This window comes from Megascapheus bottae, chromosome 22, assembly GCF_031878675.1.
Source record: "Megascapheus bottae isolate mThoBot1 chromosome 22, mThoBot2.hap1, whole genome shotgun sequence".
Taxonomy (NCBI): domain Eukaryota; kingdom Metazoa; phylum Chordata; class Mammalia; order Rodentia; family Geomyidae; genus Megascapheus; species Megascapheus bottae.
In genome coordinates, this window is record NC_143530.1 from 14,380,532 (window position 1) to 14,404,669 (window position 24,138).

At 51.8% G+C, this 24,138-nt stretch overlaps 3 protein-coding genes and 1 long non-coding RNA gene across 7 annotated transcripts; 2 read left to right on the forward strand and 2 right to left on the reverse strand.

Annotated features, from left to right (window-relative positions):
- The first annotated feature begins 2,970 nt into the window (after nucleotides 1-2,970).
- On the forward strand, nucleotides 2,971-3,715 carry Sfta2 (surfactant associated 2). The gene is made up of 3 exons (XM_090355336.1): nucleotides 2,971-3,043; nucleotides 3,283-3,368; nucleotides 3,511-3,715. The coding sequence occupies exons 1-3, from the start codon at nucleotides 2,983-2,985 to the stop codon at nucleotides 3,595-3,597; spliced, it is 234 nt and encodes a 77-aa protein (XP_090211462.1). The 5' UTR covers nucleotides 2,971-2,982; the 3' UTR covers nucleotides 3,598-3,715.
- A 1,809-nt stretch (nucleotides 3,716-5,524) lies between these two features.
- On the reverse strand, nucleotides 5,525-16,160 carry Vars2 (valyl-tRNA synthetase 2, mitochondrial). Of its 2 annotated transcripts, none has more exons than XM_090356095.1 (27): nucleotides 16,060-16,160; nucleotides 15,683-15,804; nucleotides 15,503-15,569; nucleotides 15,309-15,406; nucleotides 14,188-14,269; nucleotides 13,928-14,047; nucleotides 13,198-13,309; nucleotides 12,453-12,541; nucleotides 11,768-11,858; nucleotides 11,482-11,609; nucleotides 11,271-11,374; nucleotides 10,970-11,051; nucleotides 10,368-10,444; nucleotides 10,207-10,282; nucleotides 9,869-9,971; nucleotides 9,587-9,657; nucleotides 9,344-9,469; nucleotides 9,065-9,169; nucleotides 8,884-8,952; nucleotides 8,687-8,765; nucleotides 8,446-8,573; nucleotides 8,171-8,323; nucleotides 7,173-7,379; nucleotides 6,495-6,606; nucleotides 6,195-6,370; nucleotides 5,939-6,067; nucleotides 5,525-5,838 (listed from the first exon to the last, which is right to left on the reverse strand). In XM_090356095.1, exons 2-27 carry the CDS (start codon nucleotides 15,778-15,780, stop codon nucleotides 5,737-5,739), a joined length of 2,784 nt encoding a protein of 927 aa, XP_090212221.1. In that variant the 5' UTR covers nucleotides 15,781-15,804; nucleotides 16,060-16,160; the 3' UTR covers nucleotides 5,525-5,736. The 2 variants fall into 2 exon arrangements, with proteins under 2 accessions (XP_090212221.1, XP_090212222.1); XM_090356096.1 differs by having other exon boundaries at nucleotides 9,869-9,974.
- A 1,332-nt stretch (nucleotides 16,161-17,492) lies between these two features.
- Nucleotides 17,493-23,733, reverse strand: Gtf2h4 (general transcription factor IIH subunit 4). 3 transcript variants are annotated; one of them, XM_090356093.1, is made up of 14 exons: nucleotides 23,651-23,733; nucleotides 22,690-22,832; nucleotides 21,918-22,022; nucleotides 21,413-21,544; nucleotides 21,103-21,199; nucleotides 20,926-21,014; nucleotides 20,611-20,719; nucleotides 20,416-20,484; nucleotides 20,150-20,233; nucleotides 19,832-19,967; nucleotides 19,517-19,647; nucleotides 18,931-18,978; nucleotides 18,717-18,795; nucleotides 17,493-17,734 (listed from the first exon to the last, which is right to left on the reverse strand). In XM_090356093.1, the coding sequence occupies exons 2-14, from the start codon at nucleotides 22,827-22,829 to the stop codon at nucleotides 17,562-17,564; spliced, it is 1,392 nt and encodes a 463-aa protein (XP_090212219.1). In that variant the 5' UTR covers nucleotides 22,830-22,832; nucleotides 23,651-23,733; the 3' UTR covers nucleotides 17,493-17,561. The 3 variants fall into 3 exon arrangements, with proteins under 3 accessions (XP_090212219.1, XP_090212218.1, XP_090212220.1); XM_090356092.1 differs by having other exon boundaries at nucleotides 20,611-20,722; XM_090356094.1 differs by lacking the exons at nucleotides 21,103-21,199; nucleotides 21,918-22,022; nucleotides 22,690-22,832; nucleotides 23,651-23,733 and having other exon boundaries at nucleotides 20,611-20,722; nucleotides 21,413-21,487.
- On the forward strand, nucleotides 19,179-23,652 carry LOC150047932 (uncharacterized). Its single transcript, XR_016539317.1, has 3 exons — nucleotides 19,179-19,282; nucleotides 21,944-22,029; nucleotides 23,563-23,652. It is a non-coding gene; the product is annotated as an uncharacterized LOC150047932 (long non-coding RNA).
- Nucleotides 23,734-24,138: the final 405 nt, after the last annotated feature.

A 24,138-nucleotide genomic window follows, 5' to 3' on the forward strand; every position in this document is an offset into this window, starting at 1 on the left:
AGCCACAGCACCACTTCCAGTTTTTTGGTGGTTCATTAGAGATAAGAGTCTCATGGAGTTTCCTTCTTGGGCAGGCTTTGAACTGTGATCCTTGGATCTCAGCCTCATGTGGCTAGGATTATAAGTATGAGCCACCAGTGCTCTGCCATAAAAATATTTCTTGACTACATCAAATGATTGATTCCATATCATCTAACTTTGTGAAAAATATACTTTATCTGGATCACACAAATAGGACTCCTGTTTCAGCATATCTTGTCATTAAGAACATGTAACTGTGGGGCCGATGGTGGCTCATGCCTATAATTCTTGCTATTCAGGAGGCTGAGATCTGAGGATCACAGTTCAAAACCAGCCTAGGCATGAAAGTCTGTGAGACTCTTATCTCTAATTAACCACCAGGAAATTGGGAGTAGTGTTATGGCTTGAAAATAGAGCACTAGTCTTGAATAAAGGAGCTTAGGGACAATGCCCAGGCCCCAAGTTCAAGCCCCATGATCAACCAAAAAGAAAAAAAAAAAAGAGTGGCCAGGAAGAAAGTGGTTTAGTGCTAGAGTGCTTGCCTAGCATGCAGGAAGCCCTAGGTTTGATTCCTTGTTACTACATACAAAAAAAAAAAAAAAAAAAAAAAAGCCGAAGTAGAGCTGTTACTCAAGTGGCAGAGTGCTAGCCTTGAGCAAAAAGTGTCCAAGGACAGTGCCCAGGCCCTGAGTTGAAGCCCCAGGACTGGCAAAAAAAAAAAAAAAAGCAAAGCAAAGCAAAGCAAAAAGGAACACGTGACTGTGAAAGTGCCTCTTGGGTCAAGCAGCAGAGTCCAGGGGACCGGATGGGCACTCTAGCACCAGGACAGTGAAACCTGCTAAGGTAGCAATATCTCATGCACAGCTGTGATGGTACCAAGTACTGCCATCCGGGAGATGCAGACTGGGAAGGCAGAGGAGATTAGGTAGAAGAGATCTAGGTAACAGAAAAGCAAAAGTCACCTCCCAATTGTAATGAGTTTTTCATCAAAATGGAACTGATTCTTTGAAAAACCAAAGTATCAAGGATAGCTAAGTCAATCTTAAAAGAAAAGCAGAAATGGAAGGCCTACACTCTCAGACATCAGGGTGTGCCAGCTGATTGGCCTGGCCAGATCCAGGCCTTTGCTCTTTAAAGGCTGGGGACATATTACAAGTCCACAGAAAGCATTGTACCTGGGCCTCTGTGAACCACCTGCTGATCACCAGTGACAGAGCAGTCACTAAAGTATCTCAAGAGATTAATCCATCCCAGGGGCAGGGCAGGGGCAGAGTAAAGGTGTGAGACCTTGAGCTCTTGACTAGAGACCATCTCCATCCCAGGCCTGAACCGGTCCTCAGCTCTGTCCCTCCTAACAATGGAAATACCCTGATGTCCTTCTCAAAAAAGCAGAACATGGGGATATCTCAAGGAAGCAGGATCTGGGAGCAAGGGTGAGGAGTAGGGGGAGATGGTTAAGACTCTGTAGCTGACCTTCAAAAGACCTTGGGGCAGGATAGCTGGACAACTGGCTCACTTCTTCCCTAAGATGGCTTTGGGTCTCTGTTCTGCTGAGTGGACGCCACCACTGCCCAGCTGGACATCTCTGCACAAGTCCCAAGAGATGCAGCATCTTAGATTCTCCACCCATAAACAGAAGTGATCTAGGAATACTAGGGCTTCCATGAGCCTGGTATACAGCTGTGTCAGCTGGGGTCATGGAGAAAAAGTGGGAAATATCAGCTGGGAAAAAAAAGTAGGGTGCTTTCCTCTTAGGAAGATTCAGGAACATCTAAGTCTATATGTTTCCTTTTCTCGTCTTACTTATTCCTCTTGTGTATGTAGCTCTTTGCTTACTTTTCTCCCCACCTGGGATCCCGCTGTTCTCCTGAGCAAACCTGGGGGAATGCCCGGATGCTTCTCTTTACCTTAGGCTGTGGACTGTCTCTTCTTTCAATTTCTTGATCTTGCTTTTGGCTTCTCTCCCTGACTGCCCATTGCTCTCTGCCTCCATCCTTCTGCACTTGCTCCTACTGGCTTTGCCTGAGGGGACTCATGCAGGGCCTGCACCCGTGGGGGTCACATGGATTCATGTGACCCATGTATCAGTCCACTGAACACAACCTCCCTGTTCTACACCTTAAGCCACAGCTAAACTTCTAGTCTTTTTTTTTTTTTTCCTGGTGTTTTGTTGGAGATAGAAGTCTCATGGACTTTCCTGTCCTTGAACTTCTGTCCTCTCAGCTCTCAGCCTCCTGAGTAGCTAGGATTATAGGTGTGCCCTACCAGCACCTGGCTAGTTTCCTGCATTTTGAAGAAGGGTTGTAAACTAGACAGGCTCCAAACTCCCTATACACACGGGCCCTAGTGCTTTCCCTCGGCTGGGAAGAGCTGGAATAGATTTCCTTTGCAGGGGTGGGCAAAGGTAGGGTGGATATTTGGTAAATCTCCATCAGAGTATCTGTGATGTATTGGAGACTAAAACTGTTCAAAGATGGACGTCCTCATTTCTCACTTGGAAAGCCAGAGGCTAAAACAGAGGACACTTTAGCTGGCAAAGAAACTTCACTGAATCACCCCTTCCTGTTGGGCCCACATTCCTGAGCCCTTGAGTGGCAGCAATCATCACCCTTAATAGTAGTTAATAATTAATCACTAAAGAGCACCAAGAAGCCCAGGCTTGGGTGGGGCGCAGACACCAGCAAGTAAGCCACCTCCCTGATCCCTGCTCTCCTCTCCAAAGGACCAGAAGCATCTTCCCTCCCCCACAGACCTGGTGACAGGGGTCAAAATAGGGCACAAACTGAAGGAAAGGACCCACCCTCTCCTTTCCTCAAGAGCCCTTTCCAGGGTCCTGGAAGCCATCCAGGGTGAACTGGAAAATCCAGTTCCCAGATCCTCCTCCTATCCCCCACCCCCCAAAAACCACTGTAAGGACTGGAGAGGCCACAGGGACAGCAGGTAAGAAGCGAGGCTGCCACAATGGGGTCCACACTACCCCTCTTCCTCCTCCTATTCCTCTTCACCAGCTCCTATGCAGCAGGTGAGGGATACAAGGCGGCCATCTGGGTGGCTAGAATACAGAGAAGGGGATCGACTCCTTGGCTACTGAAAGATGGCGGAGCTTCCCAGGATCCCGGCAAACCCCTGCATCAGAGTGGTGTTTGGGAGGGCATCGTGAAGGAGGGCACCACGCAAGCTGTGGGGGTCGGGAGGTACCTGCACCCGGAAGAAACGCAGCCCTGACTGCAGGGTTCCAAAGTTGCAATTTTGGGTTCTCAGGGCCAACTGTAACCTTGCAAGTGAAGCTGAAGGCTTTCCTGACCAATGTCTCCCATGACTCCAGCTCCCTGGAATTGCCTGGAAAGGTAGTATGGGGGTCTCCAAGAGAGACTGGGGCTGTTTGTTTCTGGGAATCAATTTGGGTCTCTGCTGGAGGTTGGCTGTCTCAAGCATGGGGTTGAGGAGCCAGCCATCTTATACCTCACTTTGGTTCTTTCTGTTCTCCAGCTCTGCTTCCTCCTCCACCTCCCATCAGGGACCAATGTCACTCTCCATCATAAAGGAGCCCCACACCAATTTACCTGCAAAGGCTGAGAGTAACTGAAGCCAGGACATTTGGTCTTCGTGCTGGGATCATGCCTTGAACCTGCCTGTCTTCTAGTAGACCTTCACTTTGCTACATGCCAATAAATATGCTGAGTACAATACCTTATTCAATGGGTCCACGAAAAACGGGTGGGAAAAAATAGGAGCTGGACACTCTAGTCTCTGACCCCAGCTGCTGGGAATGGAGTTGATGGTCACTCTCAACACAAAGCCCTAAATGGATCTAGGGAATTAAGTAACTGCGCACACACACACGCACAGGCACACTTATACACACTTACACACACACACACTTTGGGCCTTCAGGACACCTGGAAATAAAGGAAAATTAAGTTATGGATCCCTATGCTATTCTACGCCTCATAACATTCAATGTGACAACCTTAAATGTCACAGGATACCATTATTTTACAAATAAGAAAATCGAAACTTAACTTGACTCACTCTACTTTCAATGGCAATGGAGAAGCCTGATGTATGTTTAAGCATAATTTTAATCTCAGCTCCCTTGGCTTAAGTTTAGGCATATCTGTGGGCAGAACATCCCTAGAACATGGTCCCTAGGCCCAGGGGCCCACAGGCTGGCAAGCAGGGTGGGGCAGCCTGGGGGTGGGGGGAGTGGCTCAGGGTGAGAAGTGCTGTGGGGCCCCAGTATGGCAGAACTCTGCACTGCTCATGTCCAGCATGAAAAGACATTCATCTGGTCTAAGCCACCCTTACCCTTGAACATTTAGTTAGAGCAGGCAGGAAGGATATGCAACTGTTAATAGGTTAAGAAATGGAGTTAAATGCGCTGGGCACAGTAGCTCTTGGCTATAATCCTAACTTCAGGAGGCTGAGATCTGAGGATCAAGGTTCAGAGCCAGCCCAGGCACAAAAGGACCTGAGACTCTTATCTCCAATTAACATCTAGAAAATGGGAAGAGGGGCGTGGCTCAAGGGTAGAGTGGTAGCCTTGAGCTGAAGAGCTCAGGGACAGCACACAGGCCGAGTTCAAGCCCCATGACCCACAAAAAAAAAAAAAAAAAAAAAAAAAGAAAGAAATTGTGTTAAATGCCTGTGGATATGTTGGACAGTTACGTGTTGTCTCTGAGCATGCTTCCTCCCCCCTCAGAAGGTTCTTGGCAGGATTCAATAGCACTGGACATCCAGCAGCATGTCCATTAGATTAACCACCCATGGCAGGCTTACCATAAATAGCTACGTAGAGGCGCTGGCCAGCCTGCAATGTGAGCGTGGAAATACAAAGCCTCTGGATTCCATAGAGACGAGTCCAGGTGTTCGGGTGGGCAGGGTGGCCATCTGTGCATCCATGTGCATGTAAGTTTGTCTGAGTGTGTCTGGTGGTGTAGAGGATGGGAAGTACATAGACCCCACAGTATACCCATAGCCCCCCTCAGGCCTGGAGGAAGGACAGCTTTTTTTTTTTGCCAGTCCTGGGTCTTGGACTCGGGGCCTGAGCACTGTCCTTGGGCTTTCTCAAGGCCAGAGCTCTATCACTTGAGCCACAGCACTATTTCCAGCTTTTTCTATATATGTGGTACCAAGGAATCGTATCTGGGTCTTCGTGCATGCTAGGGAAGCACTCTACCACTAGGCCAAGCTCCTGGCCCTCAAGGCCAGCTTTTCTTAGCACCTCTGGGGATAGGAAAGGCGTAAAGAAGCTTCCATCTGCTGAGAAGTGGAACATAAAGGGCCTTTAGCAGCCAGGGCACTGTGCCTGACCCTAGTACTAGAAGGTTCTTCCTCCTCCAGTGAGCTCATCTCTGCCCAGCACCCACACTTCCATGCAGCCCTGAGTCAGGACCTAAGAGGAAGGCTTCCTCTCTTCCAAGCCCAGGCCCTTAAGGAACAATGGAGAGAGAAGAATATTACCAGTAAGGAAGAGACAAAAAGTCCACAAGCAGACACAGGAGAGATTCTATGAGTTTATCTGAATCCATTCACTCCTAAACTGGCAGGTGAGCTGTACAGGAGAGACAGGCAGTGACCACACTGTCTCTGACCAGGCAGGCCGATTCCTCATTTACAAAATGAAGGTGACCTATGGAGTCCCTGAAGCCCCATGGCACCTGACACCTGCACATGTGCTCATGTGCAAGGGAGGCCAGTGAACAGGGATATAAGTTAGAGCTTAAAGCTCCCTGGGGCTGGAGCCTCATCCATCAGCTGCCGGAGGTGAGAGGCCGCCTGGTCCAGTTTTGACAATTCCAACTGGAGAGCAGAGAGCTGGATAAGGAGAGAGAACAGTGAGGGGGAAGGGCTGAGCTCGATCCACTGGCGCACACTTCCTCGGGCATGGTCTGCCTAGGAGGCCTCCAGGTCTTACCCTTTGCTGCTTCTGTGTCTCTGCCTCCCCTTCTGATGGGGTCTGGGCCATGAGGCCATCAAGCTGCTTCTGCAACTTGAGTCTTCGGGCGGCTAACCGGGGTAGCTGAGTCTGGGGGTCTACCAGGCCCTGGGAAGGAAGGTTGAGAAATTCTCAGCCTGCTCAGGCTTCCATGCTCTCCTCTATGAGGCCCCTTTCCCCAACCCTTCCCCTGTACCCAGCATTCTTCCCAATCCCTCCAGCCTCCTGTGATCACCTGTAACTCCATGTAGATCTGAACAGTGCCACTGAGGGTGGCCTGGGCCCAGCCTGAGGGAGCTGTTGTGCCTGGTGGCAGGATGCTCACAGCTCCACAGTGGCTCAGGGTGCCCAGGGGTTCCAGGAAGGCCTGGAAGAGATCTTGCTCTTCTGACTCCAAGGTCTGCAGCAGCACTGGGGAAGGAGTAGGAGAGGAAAGGTCAAGGCCCAGGCATCAGCTCCTGCCTCCTTTCCCATTCTGCACCTCCTGATCCTGCTGTTTCTTCTCCAGCAGATTCTCAAATACCTAGGCTCTCACCTTGGGGCCGGGCTTTGGTGAGTTGGTAGGTGGCTCGGAGAGCGCGCAACACTTGCACAGCTTCCTGGACTTGGGAGAAGTTCTGCTCTAGCTCAGGCTGGCGCCAGTGCTCCTGGCAAAAGGAACCCAGAGTTTGCAACACCTCAGTATCAATTCTCTTGGCTCTGCCCTCCACTCATCCACCTCCATCTCCCTAGGATAACATCTATCCTCAAAAGCACCAAAATGCTTCACTTCCTAGGAACAGGACAACGCCCATCACATTCGAATCTTCAGTGGTATCTAAACTTCACAAAGCCAAGAAAATACCAAAGAAATTAAAGTTTAAAAAAGTTTTGGGTGTGTTTATGACATTTACCCTCTGCAATTATTAAATCTGCCCTGAGATTTTAAGGACACCTGATATTCCCTCAGTTAATCCTCCTTACAACTACGACCTGTACAGTAAAAAGTGGGAGAAACCGAGGCTGTCATACAGTTAGAAAATATCAATCGATAAGACTCCTGTTTTTGAGTAGGCTAAAACCCTGCAGGGACAATCCATCCTCTCTAAGGCTCCACTGCAAAGTGTGAACCACTATGGCAAATGCCACAAATCCCACAGCAGCAAACCCTGTCAGACGTTGCCCCCACCTTTGCTGGAGTCACATGCCAATCAATCAGCTCTATGGGACTCACCAAGCTATGGGCACTGGGGTAGGGTGCAACACAGATGCTGGGGGCAGAGAGGCCACCTGGCCTTTGGGGTAGCCTCTGCCAGAGCTCTTCAGCCAGGAAGGGCATCAGTGGGGCCAGGAGGCGAAGACCAACATCTGCACAGGAGAACAGGACCTGAGGTGGCCCAGGGGGACGGGGCTTGCGCAGAAGTACTGGCTTCACAGCTTCCTAGAAAGGAAGTCCACGAGTCAGAGGGGAGTCCACAGCAACGTCCCTCCCCCATAGTGGTACTAGACCGGTCGGGACTGCTGTGGGCAAGCAAGGGCAGGTCTCAAGAGAGGCCTGGGCATGCCTGACAGCACCCACACGCCAGGGCACATGAAGAGAGGAACCAGGCAGAGATTCTCAGGGGTGGGTGAAAAGAAGATTCCCAGGGAGAAGTGAAACTTGGAGGAAAGCCAGCTTTTTGTTTATTAGAAGGGAACAAGGCATTTAGTAAAGTTAAGAAACAATGGACAAGGGCAGGCTGATGGCTAGAGCCGTTGGCACCACCTGGAAGAGAACACACATTCTCAACACCCAGTCTGACTTGCAAAAGGATCTGCTCTGGGTGGCCAGGAAATCTACCGTCAATAGGCCACAAGGGACTGTGACGTGGGAACCCTGCTGGGAGACCCGGGTCTGAAAGCCCTGTGCTCTCCTCCCACGTGCTCTGGAAGACCTGGCTGGACCTGATCTACACAGAGCACTTGGAGGGGCTGAACATGTCCTTTCTGCTTTGCAGTCCTGCCTGGCAAGTGTTTTCTAGAAGACTCCCTAGTTTCACAAGGTGAGAGGCAGGTGAGAGTACTCAGGCTGTGCCGCAGAGAGCAGTCCAAGAGAACTGGAACTCCCTCTCCTTTCCTCGCTGAAAAGCCAATTAGGAATCATGAAATCCATCGCTCTCAGCCATTGCCAGACTTCAGGAGGAACTGGCAGCAAGCCACAGGAGGAAAGGCAGCGCCTACCCGGCTGCTTACCAGGTAGACATCACAGAGGTTGTGGAGCCAGAAGTGATGTAGGGCATGGGTGACCAGTGAGAGCTCCTGGGTGAGGAAGCCACGCTCACATTCACGGGCAGCGAGGGCCAGGCGGCTCAGGATCCAGGTGTCCATGGGGGAGGTGGGAGACAGCTGGGGGAGGGGCCTGGTGTCAGGACCTAGAGGGGTGGACCCCCAACTTCTTGCTTCTTTTCCTTCCTTGTACCCCTTCCACCCCTAGACCTCACATCAAATATAGCTGCTTCCTCTCTCACCTCCTCTGAAGGCTGGGGTACAAAATTCTCCCCTAGGGCATTGAGAATAAAACGCAGGGCATTCCAGATCTTATTGCAGAAATGGCGGCAGCTCAGGACCTCAGAGACAGACAGGTGCAGGTCGCCCCCTGGAGGGCAGACACCCTAGATGGAGTGTGCATGTGGGCTGGATGCAGCAGCGCAGGAAGCTGGCTGGCTAGCCTGCCGCCTCTGCTCAGCATCACGTCACCTCCCAGCTTACCCAGCATTCCGTGGGAGCACAGTGCAAATCTCAGGGCATCTGTCCCACACTCAGGTATCCCATGAGGAAAGTCCTTTTTCTGCAACCAGAGGAAGAAGAGCTTGGTAGATACTGACTAAGATGGAGGGCAGAGCCAGAGTTGCAGTAAAAGCCAGTGGCCAGGCTAGCGACCTGCCGTGGGCAGAAAAGTATCCCACCTGTGCTGCGGCTGCAAAAGCCAGCTCTGCGGGGTCCAGGTTCCCGTCTCTTAGTTTGGTCTGCAGCACCTGGGGATGGGTGAGACAATCGCTGGCCTAGGTTTCAGGCCTGCCCAAACACCCGCTGTCCTGCACCTCCCCGCGCCTTCCACTCCCCTCTCTCCAGCCGGCCTCTCCTCACCTGCAGTTCCACACCACTGATGATGTCTCGTGGATCCAGCACATTCCCCAAGGACTTGCTCATCTTCCGGCCCTGCCTGTCCCGAACCATGGAATGAAGAAGCACCTGAGGACACAGAGGGGGTCGACAGGGTGGGGTGGGGATAGACCTAGGATGTCTGTACTCGAGGGATCAGAACAGTGAGTCTAGAAATTGGGAACACAGAAAACACATGAGAAGACAGGAAGACAAGTTAGGGGAAAATGAGATGGAAAGAGACGGGGCCCCGACGGCCGTTACCTTGTTGAAGGGGAGCTGCCCTGTGAGCTGGGTCCCCAGCATCACCATTCGGCCCACCCAGAAGAACAGGAGGTCACTGCCCGTTTCCAAAAGGGACAGAGGGTAGAAATGCACAAGGTCTGGGGTCTAGGAAGAAGAGATAAGTGGTCAGCAAATCTAAGCCCCCTGTCCCACGTCTGTTAGTCTGGACTCTATGGATTCCCAGCTCACAGAGCCATCTTCACTTTCCTCTTCTTAATTCACCTTTTGGGGCCAGCCCAGGGCAGAAAAGGGGAAGAGAGCTGAGGAAAACCAAGTGTCCAGGACATCAGGATCTGGGGAACAGAACAGAGATAGGGGACAGTTGAAACCTTGGCATCACCTCAGACCCCTGCTGCCCAGCCTTCCCGACAATCCCCAGAGCCCAGACGGCTCACCTTCTGCCCCATTCCCAACCTGCCCGACCCACCTACTCCCCTCAAGGGTCCTGCCACCCACCCGTACACTCCTCTCACCTTCTCTGCCCCTCCCTAGCTCTATACTCACCCCTCTCCAGGGTCAGCTCTGTCCCTGGCCTCCCGGTCAGTTCTGCGGCTGCCTGCCTGGCCTCTGCCTCAGACCGTCCCACCACCCAACAGTCCTTGTCACCCTGCTAACGAGAGGAAAATGACGAGGTTATGCATAAACTTAGTTTTCTCCTGATGGCTTAGAAAGGCCAGCCCCTCTGTGGTGAGAAGAAACAGGCTCAGGGAGCCATTGTCACATAGTCACTCTCATGACCAACACCACAAAATGCCTTAGCAGGCAGCAGCTGGCTCTGGCCCAGGCAGTCCTCTGACTCCTGGCTAAGGCTCTTCCCAGCACAGCCAGCCTCCTATACCAACCTTGTCATGCCCCTCAGTGATGAGGTAGGCTGGAATCCGATGGCCCCACCACAGCTGCCGGGAGACACACCAGTCGCTGTGGAAAGTAGAGGTTAGTGACACCCCCAACATGACTAACCCAGACCCCCCTCCCCTCTCTAGAATGCTCTTCTCACCCTTACCCAATGTGGGTGAACCAGTGTTGCCAGCTCTTCTGGTGGAAAGATGGACAGAGCTTCAAGGCCCCCGACTCCACCGCCTGGAAGGAAAAAGGCATTTACGAAATGCTTTCTGGTTGGGAGCATGACCTAGTGGTAGCATGCTCACCTAGCCCTGGGTTCGATTCCCCGAAACCACATACACAGAAAAGGCCAGAGGCGTTGCTGTGGCTCAAGTGGCAAAGTGCTTGTCTTGAGCAGAAAGTGTACAAGGACAGTGCACAGGCCCTGAGTTGAAGCCCGGAGTTGAAGCCCGGGAATCACAGGGACAGCACCCAGGCTGTGAACTGGAACACCAGGACCAGCACCCAGGGGGGAAAAAAAAGAAATCTTTTTCTTCCTCCCCATTTGACTTGACCACCTCTGAGGTGCTTTCCTAACTCTGAAAGGGCCAAATCTCCCCCCAAAGATCGCAAATGAGACAATCCTCTGGGAGTCACTCTGCCTCTTCCTGGCTGGGGAGGAATTTCTCCCCCCCTTCCCCCCACTATGAGGACTAGCGAGTATTTGGGTCAGGAAGTCCCCTGCTGCTTCATCTCAATTCTCAGGAGCTCCTGGAGCCTCACCTGGGCAGCTCGATCCCCCATTTCCTGGCAGCGAACAAACCACTGGCTCTTCAGCAGGTATTCCACCACGTCTCCAGAACGGCTGAAAAAGACAAAGGAGGAGCTTGCCATGCTGCGGTCCTGTGCACAGGAGGCCACTCCACGCCACGCCATCAGCACTGGGAAGCGGATGTGAACACAACCGACATATCATCTACTTTCTAACACAGAGGGCTCAGCGCTCGTGTGCTGGCACTCTTAAGCTTCACTCATTCCCTTTTGGGAGCAAAATCCCGCAGCCAAGGGATTAAAATGGGGCTACCTGCATATGGGCAGTACCATGGGGTGGTCCTGGAGGCCCCGCAGCTGACCCCGCTCTCTCAGCGCACCCATAATCTTCTCCCGAGCCACAAATCGGTGAAGACCCTGGGAGATAGGAAAGATCAAAAGCCTTCTGGGAAAGAAAGAGGGAGGGGGAGAAGGCAGGCAGAGGGAACCCCCACAAGATGGGGTAACACGGAGGCTGACCCCACCTGCAGCCAGTCCCCACAGAGTGGAGTCATGGTTCCATCCTCCGCAATGACAGTCAGAGGGCTCAAGCCATGTCGGGCCCCCATCTCAGCATCAGCAGGGCTGTGAGCTGGAGTGACTTTCACTGCTCCTGCAGAAGCACAACTGCAATGGGTACTGACCCTGACCTGGGCCGTGGGCTTTTCCAGGCACAGGGTCATCTACATCTCCCTATCCCTCCCCGTCTTCTATCTGCACTTCTCCTCCACTTTCCCTCCCAGGTCCGTCCTCTCCCTGACCTCCACTCACCTGTGCCCACCTGGGGGTCAACAGCAGGGTCTGTGATGAGGGGAAGAAGCTGTCCTGTCAAGGGGTGACGGAGGTGACGTCCATGTAGACGCTGAAGAGAAGGAGAAGGATCAGGGGCGGCACACCTTCAGAACCCCAAGGAACAAGAAGATGGAAGCCAGAGGGAGAAAGCTAAAGCAAGGTCAACAAGCTTCTTCAGGGACCAGAAAGTAAACATGCTAAATTTCTGAGCCAAGAAGCAAATTCAGTCTCTGAATAATCCCTTCACCCGGCCTCTGTGCCATAGTTAGAGAACACATCTAGAACAGCGGTCACAGATTTGAGCCACAAGTGCTCAAATTTGGTCCAGGGGCCACAGTGGGTTAAACCAGTGAAAAAGAAAAGGGAGCAGAGTGAGTTATACTGTGGAGTCGAGAGAAGTCTTAGAAAAGTAGGCAGGGCTGCTAGTACATCACCTGCCTGGCACATGTGAAGCTCCAGGTTCCATCTTCCAGGATTGAAGATCCTCTCTCTCTCTCCCCCCACACCCCCAAAAAAAGGGGGTGGAAGAGGAAGAAGATACAAAGGAAAGAAAAATGAGAAGGAATGGAAAGGAGGGGAAGAGAAGAAAGAGAGAGGGAGAGGAGGAGAGAAGATGAAGCAGATATAAGGAGGAGAGGGGCTGGGTGCAGGCAGTATTTCTTACTGTGTACCGAGAGTCATCAGGGTGAACGGCCACAGCCACATCTCCAGGTAACGTTTCTGGCCTTGTGGTTCCCACCACCACCTCCGCATCTACATAAAAACATTCAAGCACGTGCCGCTGGCCACCACCGCCACCACATCCTTTCACATGGAAAAACCAGCAGAGCTCAAAGAGGGAAGGGCAGATCAAGGTGAAGCAGGGCCCCAGGAAACACAGGGGAAATATGTAGCCATGTTTATAGGAGCCCTGTAACTGTATGACCCTGAGAGGATGCGAATATAAAAGAATTAACCAATATTCTGTGTGGAAAAATCCAAGCTAGTAATGACAAAAGCAACTAAAGCCTGAGTACCTGAGGACACTTGGAAATCTATCCTAATCACCAAAGCTGTGCCTTTTTCAGGCCACTGAAAATACTGATCTGTCTCTTCCCTTCTTTGATCTCTTGAGAACATTTACTGTACAAATTGCACTTTAGAAGTGAACATTTTTCTCTTTCCTGAGTAGTAGATGCCAACTAAATGACACCAAGCTCCAGGAGAACATGAATGTACACTATCCTTTAGCCAAGGTAGGTGCTCACACTGCAAACACTGCTGGGGTTCCTGGCAGCCCAACACGGACTGGGCATGGAGGATCATGCCAGTCTCAGCCTGGGTATAAACGCACGACCTTATTCAAAACTGGAAGCAAAAATCAAAAGGAGGGAGCAAATGTAAAGCAGGTGACCCTTGGAGTAACTCACCAGGCTCTCCATCCACAGGGAAGGCAACAGAAACAAGGAGGCCAAAAGACACAGGGGTGGGACAGCCGGGCAGCCGGAGTTCTGTGCGACCTGGTAGGGGCCGGTTCTCTACCTGGAGGATCCAGGAGGCCAGATCAGAGTCACCTCTCTGCAGAGCTCTGGGGCAGGATGCCTGCTCCCCGCCCCAGTTTCCTGGCAATCCACCTAAATCCTGGAGGAGCTGGGAGCCACCTTTCCCCTCACCCAATTTTTGTGCAGTTATAGTACACGTTCACTGAGCGTTAGGCCATGCTGAGGTATCGTGTTGAGCACATCATATAAAATTTCATTTCATTTTGGGCCGGGAGCATGGCCTAGTGGTGGCAGGTACAAAGCCCTGGGTTCAATTCCCTGGAACTACATACACAGAAAAAGCCGGAAGTGGTGCTGTGGCTTAAGGGGCAGAGTGATAGTCTTGTACAAAAAGTGTCCAAGGACAGTGCCCAGGCATTGAGTTCAAGTCCCTAGACTGGCCAAAAAAAAAAAATCGTTTTTCAATAATCTTGAGAAACAAGTATTCCAGCATCTCTGATTGACAGTTTAGGAAGGAACTTAAAGGGACTAAAGCCTGCTGAAAGTCACACCCTGTTTAGGGGAACACTAAGACTGAATCCAGGCAGTGCAACTCCAGAGTCTAAGCTCTTAACCAGTCGACTACTTGCCTTACAGCCCTCATAAACCCTCCTCTCACCTCAATATCTGAGATGGCTGATCTCAAAGCACATGACCAGTTGACAAGCTGACAGTTCCGGTACAACAACCCCGCATTGTAGAGTTGCACAAAAGCTTCAGTCACAGCCACTGAAGAACCCTAAGAATGACCACAGTGACCAAATCAGCCCCTCCCAGTGGAACCTGCCCCAGCCTCCCTTCCCTAAGAAGCCTGCTCCACACATGGGTCTCTAAAACCCTACCTCCAACACCCACAGGGACTGCAGCATGAACACTCACAGCATCCATGGTAAAACACTCCCGATCCCAGTCCAGGGATGCCCCCAGAGCACGCAGCTGTTCACAGATCTCTCCTCCTTTCCTGTACCAGAGATTCCTGTGAGCAAACGACACACCCAGCACTTCCCCCCTACCAAGCCCAATGATGCTACCACAGTGCCAAATGCTACAGGAAAGCAAAGTGCAGATGGCCCTAAGCTATCAAGCCAAGTGGTGGACACAGAAACCCAGTGTGAGGCTTTTCATAGCATTAGATGAAGTAGAAGCCTTGTAATCCTAGTAACCAGGAGGCTAAGATCTGAAACCACAGTTTGAAGCCAATCTGGGCAAAAAAGTCTATGAAATTCTTACCTCCAATTAACCATATATATATATATATATATATATATATATATATATATATATATTAAAAAAAAAAAAGCCAGGCACAGTGGCACTAAAGTCCATGAAACTCTTATCTCCAATGAACCACCAGAAAACCAGAAGTGATGTTGTGGCTCAAGGGGTAGGGTGGTGGCGTTCTGCTGAAGAGCTTAGAGACAGCACCTAAGTCCCATGACTGATTAGAGAGAAAGAGACACAGAGAGAGAGACAGAAGGGAAACTGTAGCTCATGCAAGAGAGCATTATCCTTGAGCATAAAATGTTCAGGGACTGTGCCCAGGCCAAGTTCAAGCCCCAGGACCAACACATATATACACACACAGACACAGACACAGACACAGACACACAAGCCAAAGAATCTGTAGTGGAGGGACAGCTACTTTGTGGAAAACCTAAGAGAGCTACACAGAAATGATGACATGTCATAACAGACTTCTTCCAAATAAAGGCAAGTTATTGGAAGATGGAAATGGAAAAGTGGGAGAGCTGATGAAATCTACACGAGAAACTGCGATATGTGGATGGGAATTACTTACATATATGCAGGTACACACTAATATATATGTATCCATATATATGTATGCACACACATATATATCTAGTGTGTGTGTGTGTGTGTGCATAATTTGTTTCCAAATGTTACGGGGTTCCAACGCGTCTTGTCTCTGCAGAATTTAGAGCCACAGTGGGGAAGAGAGGTAATGCCTGCCATCCTGTGGCCCTGTCCATCATACTCACTCCTCCTTCCACTGCCACACCTCCTTAAGGAAGTCCTCCCGGCCCAGCTCATGCCTCCTCAGACCCCGCTCCTTCCACAGTTGCTTCTCTACCACTGCCTGCAGTAAGATTGGGCAAATCAGCAGCAGGTCAGGGAGCTTTGAAGGAAGATACAACTTTCAGCCAAGAAGAGGAAAATGTGACCAAGGAATTACCTGTGTAGCAATTCCTGCATGATCTGAGCCAGGGACCCACAGTACCCGATCCCCACGCATCCGATGCCTGGAACAGAAATGCTCTCAGCAGAGCCCTGGGGCTCACATGCTTACCCTCACCCATTCTTGCACTTAACACTCTTCCTCCAAGCACTGCCAAAGACTCCATCCCCCTCTCACCAGCGCACAAGGGCATCCTGGATAGCCACTGTCAGTGCATGGCCGATGTGCAGAGAGCCAGTGACGTTGGGAGGTGGGATACACATGGAGAAGGTCATCCCTGTAGCCTGGGGCAGCCTTGTCTAGGTGGAAAGGCAAAGGCAAGAGAGGACAGAAAGTTACCTGGGGGAATAGCACCCTCTGGTGATTCCAAAGCAAAAAGAACTACAGAGAAGATCCAGCAAAGGTGAGAGGAAAGCAAGAAGAACCGTTGCAGAAGCCAGGGACCAAATGAAAAGAAACTGGACTCTGAGGCTCACCCATGCCCACCTACTTCAAGGGTGACTCTATCCTAGGGTCCCGAGGACCATTTAGTACCCTCTCAGCTAGGTACTAACCTGATATTCTGGTTTGAAGAAGCCCTCTCGAACCCACCATGAGTACCAAGCAGCTTCAACATAACGGGGGCTGTAAGCAGGAGGCAAAGGTACTGACACATCTGTGAAGCAGAAGGGAATCCATTAACTGCTGAACGTTGTTCCAACCTCCATTCTGCAGACCAAATGGATAATCCAAATAGGAGAGAAGTGAGGTGGGACATGCCTGTACTCTCAGTGTTTATTAGGAGGCAGATGGAAGGAGGATCATGAGTTGAGGCTAGTTTGGGCTACACAGTAAGTTCCTGGGCCAGTCTAACCCACACAGCTAGATCCTCACTTTAAAACTAAACTAAACTAAACTAATAAGATCTTCAGGCTCCCTAGTTACCTTTTTTTTCACCAGGCGCGGTTGGGACTTCATACAATACTACCTCCTTAGGACTCCATGCCTTACTGGACTCTGCAGATAACTGGAAGGCGGGAAGAGAAGGGGAACCTGGAATTCCCAGTATACAACCTTCTGGCCTCCAGTCTGTCTCCTCCGGCCCGGCCTTCCTCCCAAGGACAAACTGACCCCTAACCTTGCTTTTCCCGGTTATGGCAGCTTGGAGCGCCTCCTGCTTCTCCCGCAGGCGCTTCTGCTTGGCTTCCCGGTTCCTCCGGGAGATGGAGGAGCCACGGGGCTCGGACTGTGTGGAAAGGGAACGGGGCCTGGGGGAGCCCCGCGAGGGCCTCAGCCCCCACAGTGGTGACCGTATCGAGGCCAGGGGCAAATAAGGCACCGGGAGTGTTGGGGGAAGCGGCCAGCATCTGTTCCAGACAGGGCCCATCAGGAGGATCGGAGGGTGCGGGGAGGCGCACCCCCTTTAATTCCAGCCTCCTCCTCCGAGAGGGCCGGGGTCCGGTGCGGGCCGCACCCTGCAGACAGCGGGCACGGAGGGTGGCGGCTCCGGGACTCGGGGGCCCCTAAGAACAGGCCCGGTGCCGCCCGCGGCGTGCGGGGCCCACACGGCCGCCCCGCAGCCGCCCCACGTGGGCCTGGGCCCGCAGCGACTCCCCAGCTCCCGGGGTCGGCCACGCTCGCGCTCGCCCACGACCCCCCCCGGCCCCCGCTATCCCAGGGCGCCCCGCGGCGGCAGAGGCTGGGGGTTACCCGCGTCCCGGACACCGGAACCCGGCCGGCGGCCCGCGCGCGCACGTGGGGGTGTGGCCACGCACGGCGCATGCGCGACGGCCGACCCCGCCCCGCCCGGCCCTCCAGAGGCCGCTGGCGCCGACCCGAGCAGGTGCCTGGGGAGCGTGGTCTGCAGGGAGGTGTCCGGGGCCGTGCGGCTCGCTTGCAAAACTTTATTACAAACAAGGAGGGTTCCCGAGTGGGAATAATAATAATAAAAAGCACCTGAGTTATGAGGCCTCGGCCGCCATTGCGCGGCCGGCTTCCCCATCCCGCCCCGCCCCGCCCCGCCCGCCAGGGTCCGGTCGCGGCCCGCGGTTCTCGGTTCTGCGGTCCCCCGGTCTCCTCAGGAGCTGTGCTTCTGCCGCTTCCAGAAGCGCTTGACGTCGCTGTGCCCGGCCGGGGTCACCACCATGAGCCGCTTGGCCGAGTTCTCGAACACCAGCACGCCCAGCTCCCGCGCGTGGGCCAGCAGCAGCTCAAAGTCCACTTGCGACAGGAACTGGTTGTACAGGACGCCTGGACGGGCGGGAAGGGCGGTGGGCAGGGCCGGCCTTGGTCCCACAATTTTTGGGTTTTTTCTTTGGTCGTGGGGCTTGAACTCTGGGTCTGGGCATTGTCCCCGAGCTGTTCAGCTCAAGGCCACCGCCCTAACTGCTGGAGCCACTGCGCCACTTTAGTCGCATGGACTTTAGTGCCCGGGCTGGCTTTGAACCACGACCCTGGTATCTCAGCCTCCTGAGTGGCTCGGATTACAGGTGTGAGCTACTGGGCCTGGCTTGTTCCAGAATTTAAAAACTCAGCCTTTGTCTCGGAATCTAAAAACTATGTGTGGGTCACTAGTGTGATCTAGACATGATCAAGAAAGCAATGTAAGGCCAAAGAAAAGCTGTGACTGAGCAGGAGGCCGGTGGCGCACTCCAGTAATCCTAGCCATTCAGGAGGCTGAGATCTGAGGATCACAGTTCAGAGTCCCTGAACTTTCCCTGGCAGGAAAGTCCATCGGACTTATCTCCAGTGAACCACCAAAAAGCCAGAAGTGAAGCTGTAGTTCAAGTGGTAGAGCACTAAACTTGAGCAAAAAAAAAAAGCCACCTCAAAAACCAGGGACAGCATCCAGGCTCTGAGTTCAAGTCCAAGTACCAACACACACACACACACACACACACACACACACACACACAGAGTTAGATAGGCAGAAAGGAAGGAGGAGGGAGGGAGGGAGGAAGAAAACCTGTGATTTGCTCACACCAAACCCAAGAAAATAATGAATCACCTCCTTGACTTGTCAAATCCTAGCTAAATCCAAACTACTGATTTGGAACAATTCATTTACTGTTACAAATTCACCCTAAAATAAGCATCTTGCTAGTTTTTCTCTTCCATTTTCTAAGCAAACAAAAAATGAAAGGCACAGGAATTTTTTTTCAGCCCATCAAGACAGAACTGCCTGTTCTTCCTCTGGCCAGGAACGTTGACTGGGTGACCAGAAGCCACTTACCTTCAGTGAACCGGAGTCTGTCCCTTTCCAACTCCCATAGTCTAATCTGGTCTGTGATGGTGGGGGGCAGCACCGGGGTCTGCAGGAGCAAAGTTGGGCTCTAGGATTCAGGAGCACTGCCCAAGACACCCACAGCCCTCTACTCATTTGCAGGGTTTCCTCCCCTTTTCCACCACTTCATTGCAGGGTGCCAGGGCTACCGGCATCCTGGTACCTGTTTGAGCATCACTGGGTGGGCCCTTGTCCTTAGGAAATGGATTATCTAGGAAAAGACAAGAGAGCCATGAGGGCTCATGAAGGCAGGAAAGCTGTCACCTAATATCACTAAAAGCAATGTTCATAGCTATCCCACACTCCTGTCCTCAAGCCATCCCTGTTCTGCTGTTATCACTAATTAGTCCTTCCACTGGTCATGCCTGCTCTTCCCAGTCTTGTTTTGTTTTACTTTCTTTAAAACAGCAGAAGCTCCAGAGATAAATGTTTTACATCTAGTCTTCCACTGAATTCTCCCAACAACCATGTGGTGAGGATTGTCACTTACCATATGAGGAAACAGATTGACAGAGGTAAAGCAACAAGGTCAATGTATACAGCCAAGAACCATGATACTGAGACACACATTTAGAGCTATACCTCCTCCCTTCGTGTTTTCCCACTCAAGAGTCTAGTAGTTCTCACCCCTAAAGTCTTTATTTCTTTTCCTGTGCACAGACTACTCACAGCTATGGGTCCATCCTGTACCCCTCAACCCAAGTGCAGCCTAATGTCTTCCCACCGCTACCCACCCAAGTAGGGGATACCTGCTGGGCTGTGATGCCACTGGCTATGGCCTGCTGCACACTCTCTCGGGTCACCTGTGCCACCACCATGTTGGGGAAGCGATAGAGCATCTCAGAGAAGAGGGCAATGAGGGCAATCTGCAGCTCTGATTCTGACACAGGGATAGAAGAATGGCAACAAGGTTACTCCCTACCCAGACTTTCTCAAGCCTTTTCTTCCAGTGGGAGGAAAGGTCAGAGGGCTCCGTAAACCAAGTAAACATAAACTGGCATTCCCTGCAGCTTCCTTTCCCTTCCCATGCCCACTCCAAGGGAGCCCTACGGCCAGCCCCTCACCTGTGTAGGCATACAGCCGGTAATTGGTTTCCACAACAATGAAGCCTGGCTGATGCACAGTACCCCCAGCAGTCCCAGAGACACCAGATGAAAGGTTGATGGCCAGGCGTGTGGGGTAGTAACGCCGAGATTTCCTCTGGGAAGGGCAACACAGAGGTCCTCTCTCAGGGGTCGTCACCCAACATCTTCCTTACTGGGACATCAGATCCCTCCCAGTACATACAATCTCAACTCTTCCAATAATTCAGACCTGGCCAAATACTTCCCTCTACTGCTGAGGCCCCTTTCCCTAGCAGCCACGTATCGGGGTGCTCTTACCTTCCTCTGGAAAACAAGTCCAAACTCACGCAGATGTTGCAGGAAGTTCAACAAAGAATCACTCATACCTTCCACAGAGTAATCCTGGAGAAGAGGTGGCTAGCTGAGGTCCAAAACACATCCCCTCGTCCTTCTTCCCCTGACCCATCCCACACATATATCTCCTCCATCTGCGCTCATTTTGTGTTCATACTTATCTTCTCACCCTGCTGTCTCACAACCTAACTTCCCCTTCCCATCTCCCTGTCCTCCAGTCCCCCACTTACCTTGCCTAGAGTAGAGAAGCTGAGCTGAAAGAGGAAAGACAGAATCTCCACCAGATCCATGCCCCGGCTCTAGAGAGAAGGGAGAAGAGAAGTGGGAGGGGTGTCGGGGGAGAGGGTAGGGACATGAGTCAGGGAACGGTTTAAGGGTGTCTGTCAATGGGATTTGAGAAGAGCGAGGGGCTCCGGCCTTCTTACCTGGGCTGTCTGCAGGTACTGCAGCATAAAGTACCAGAGCTGGGCAGGGGTGTCCAGCAACAGGAACTGGAAGCCAGCAGAAGTAATACAGGGTGGCTCTCCGGGTTCACTACTAGAAATGAGGAGGCGTGGTGATGCATATCAGCAGAAAAGAGCTGCCCTCCCCAAGTGTCCTGGCAGGCGTTCTCCAGCTATCTCCACTCAATCTTGCTTTTTAGTCAACTGCATCTAACCCTGGGTTTCAAATCCCAGACACCCAGTTAATCCCCAAGGAAATGGCCAAGGAAGGGACTGCTAAACTTCAGACTTCCTCACCTCTTCATGAGCCCAGCCTGGCTGAGGAGTTGAGCCAGGTCCTGGCTGACAGCTGCACTGGGGGAGCCCACCATGAAGTGCAAGACCACCTAGGAATGAAAAGAGCAGAAGACAGGCCTCTGCTGGCTGTGGGAAGCAGAGCAGAGCAAAGACACACACAGACACCCAAGTCCTCACCTCCCATCGCTCCTCGGCGTACTTGTCAAGTGAGGGAACGTCCCGAGCATGCTTGTCTGGTCCCAGCTGACTTGTGTCATCAGACCAGGCCTTCCCTCTATGGCCAGGATAGACCAGGAGTAAGGAGCCCTGTCTCTCTCCTGCTGACCGCTGGTCCTTCCTATCCTTATCCCACGGGCCACAAGAAAGGGACATTTCCTCTATCCCAAAGCCATACCTGGTCCAACTCATCCCTGCAGGAGTTCCCCTCCTGTTAGTGACATTAAGCAGTTCCCCTGGCCTAGCTTAGAAAGAGATGGGAACAACATACCCACCCAGAAGGGCAATTCGGAGGTTCTGACGGAAGACTGGATTAAGGATGAGGCCCTGGAGACCACCAGGGAGCAGCTGGGTGTGCCAGATACGGAGGCCACTCAACAGTCCTGTACTTTCCTCTTGGGCCCTGGAACAGAAGCAGAGGGGTGAATGGGTGGCGAGGCAGCAAAAAGAAAGAGGCTACAGATGCCTCCATCGCTGCCTTTTTTGAACTGGTGATCCTGGAATACCATTCCAGACTAAAATTGTATCTCTTTAAACATCTTTACTGCAATGCCTAGCAGAACCTTGTTCATCACAACTCTCCCAAACGGAAACAAAATGTATTTCCTGGAAGGGCTGAGGGAAGAGGTCAATGGTAGTTTATATTATACTTAGCATATGCTAAATGACCTTAATTCTAATCGCCACTAACTAATTATAATATAATTCCAGGAAACAAGTTTTTTTGAGAAATGTAACTTGAGAAATTTGTATCTAGCTGAGAATGGGAGACTTACTTGCTGAATTCCTTCTTTACCCACAGGGCTACAGCAGCTTGCGGCAAAGGCTGCTCCAGAAAGAGCATCCGCATCACCCAGTTCTTAGCCAGAGATGGGAGTTCCCTGTAAGGTACAGAGGCCAAATGTAAATATCAGCAGCTGTGTTATACCTGCATCTCTATCTTCATCTGCCTCTTAAACATATTACATCTTACTTCCCCCCTCCAATACATTTTTTTGGGGGTGGGTCAAGGGGCTTGAACTCGGCCTGGGCACTGTCCTTGAGCTCTTTAGCTCAAAGCTACCACCCAACCCTTGAGCCAAGCCACACTTCCTGTTTTCTAGAGGTAAGATTGGAGATAAGAGTCTCAGGTTCTTTTGTACCCAGGCTGGCTTTGAACCTTGATCCTCAGACTCAGCCTCCTGAGTAGCTAGGATTACAGGCATGAGCCACTGCACCCAGCTTTTTTTTTTTCTGCCAGTCCTAGGGCTTGAGCTCAGGGCCTGGGCACTGTCCTTGAGCTTTCTCAAGGCTAGCACTCTACCACTTGAGCCACAGCACCAGCTTTTCTGTGTATGTAGAACCGAGGAGTTAAACCTAGGGCTTCATGAATGCTAGGCAAGCCACACTCCAGGCCCCCCCAATACATCTTTGTCAGCCTTGCTGCCCCCCACAAGCTCCATCTGCTTTGGGTCTTGCTGCCCCCTCCCCTCTACACTCCTACCTATGATAACTGGTTGCAGTATGCATGCACCCATTATAACCCCTGCTATAAAGGAGACCCCTTACCTGAAGACAGCCAGACAAGTAGCAGGGTGCCCATACAAACGATCCAATACCCCAGGACTCAGGCCCCCTAAGAATTCCTGTAGATTCTTGCATTGTAGGTGCACCCGGTTGAGTCCACCCCTTGAAGGGGTGTTCTCCATCACCTGAGAGAGATGAGTGTTAAAAGCACACCCTTACCCCTAAGATCCATGACAGTGCCACCCCCACCCTTCATCGGTTAAACAATAACCTCACCTTTCCTGTGGTTTCCTACACACACACACACACACACACACACACACACACTGCCATTCATCACTTATTTCTTCCAAACTTCCCCTCTTTTCCTACCTCTTCATCCCATTTCTTCCCTAAACTCATCTTCTTTGGTTTCCAAGTGATGAGATTATTAATAGTCCGACATTTGCAAAATATTTTTGTTTTTAATGACTGGTCTCATCTTCAGCTAAGCAGTGTCAAAGACACTTGTTTGCACCCAGTCCCATTCCCTCTCTCTCTTCCAACCCTCCTGACCAGATCAGTCTCTGCACTCCATAACTGTCAGTCCTTCCCATATCCTAATTTTTTTTTGCCAGTCCTGGGGCTTGAACTCAGGGCCTGAGCACACTCCTTGGACCTTTTTTTCTCCCTCAAGGCTAGAGCTCCGCCATTTGAGCCACAGCACCGCATCCAGCTTTTTTTTTTTCTTTCTATGGATGTGGTACCAAGGAACCGAACCCGGGACTTCGTGCATGCTAGGCAAGCACTCTACCCCTAGGCCAAACTTCCTTCCCATATCCTAATTCTTAATTCACTTCTGCTAGGTGCCGTAATAAGCTGTCTCTCTTCCACTCTTCCGAAATCTGGGTCCATCTTTATCCTTTTCCTCTCCAGGCGGCCTCGCTTCTCTCCCAGAGACCCGATTTCTGGTCTAACTTCTCCCGGCTCTCCCCAGTCCCCTACCCCTGGGATGGTCCCTCACCACACAGCGTCGATCCCCCTCGCGCACACCGGATCTCGAGCCGTCGCTTAATCACAGCCACGACCTCCCATTAGCTCCCAGAGATAAAAGAGGAAAACAGTGAAACACGAGGGACAAAGACTGAAGAACGACGAAAGCGAAGAAATCCGAAGAGCAGGCAAGGAGTGAAACGAATGGGAAGGGTAAGAATAAGCAGTGCACTCGCCTGTCACGAGGCATGCTGGGAAGTGTAGTCCTTTTCATACCTACTCCAGAGCAAACTGGAGAATGTCTGACTACAACTCCCAAAAGGCACCGCGGGAAGGCCCGGCCGAGAAGATACTGGTTTTTAATTAAGAAGCCCGGGGAAACTAAAAAGCCAGGCCATTTCGTTCCGCCATTCTCTGGGAGGACGCTTCGTTTCGGCGCTGTGGCGCGTCTAACCGGCCTGGCCAGGAGGCCGGGATCTAGAGGCCTCCGGGGGGCGCCTGGAGGGCTTCCTGGCAAAG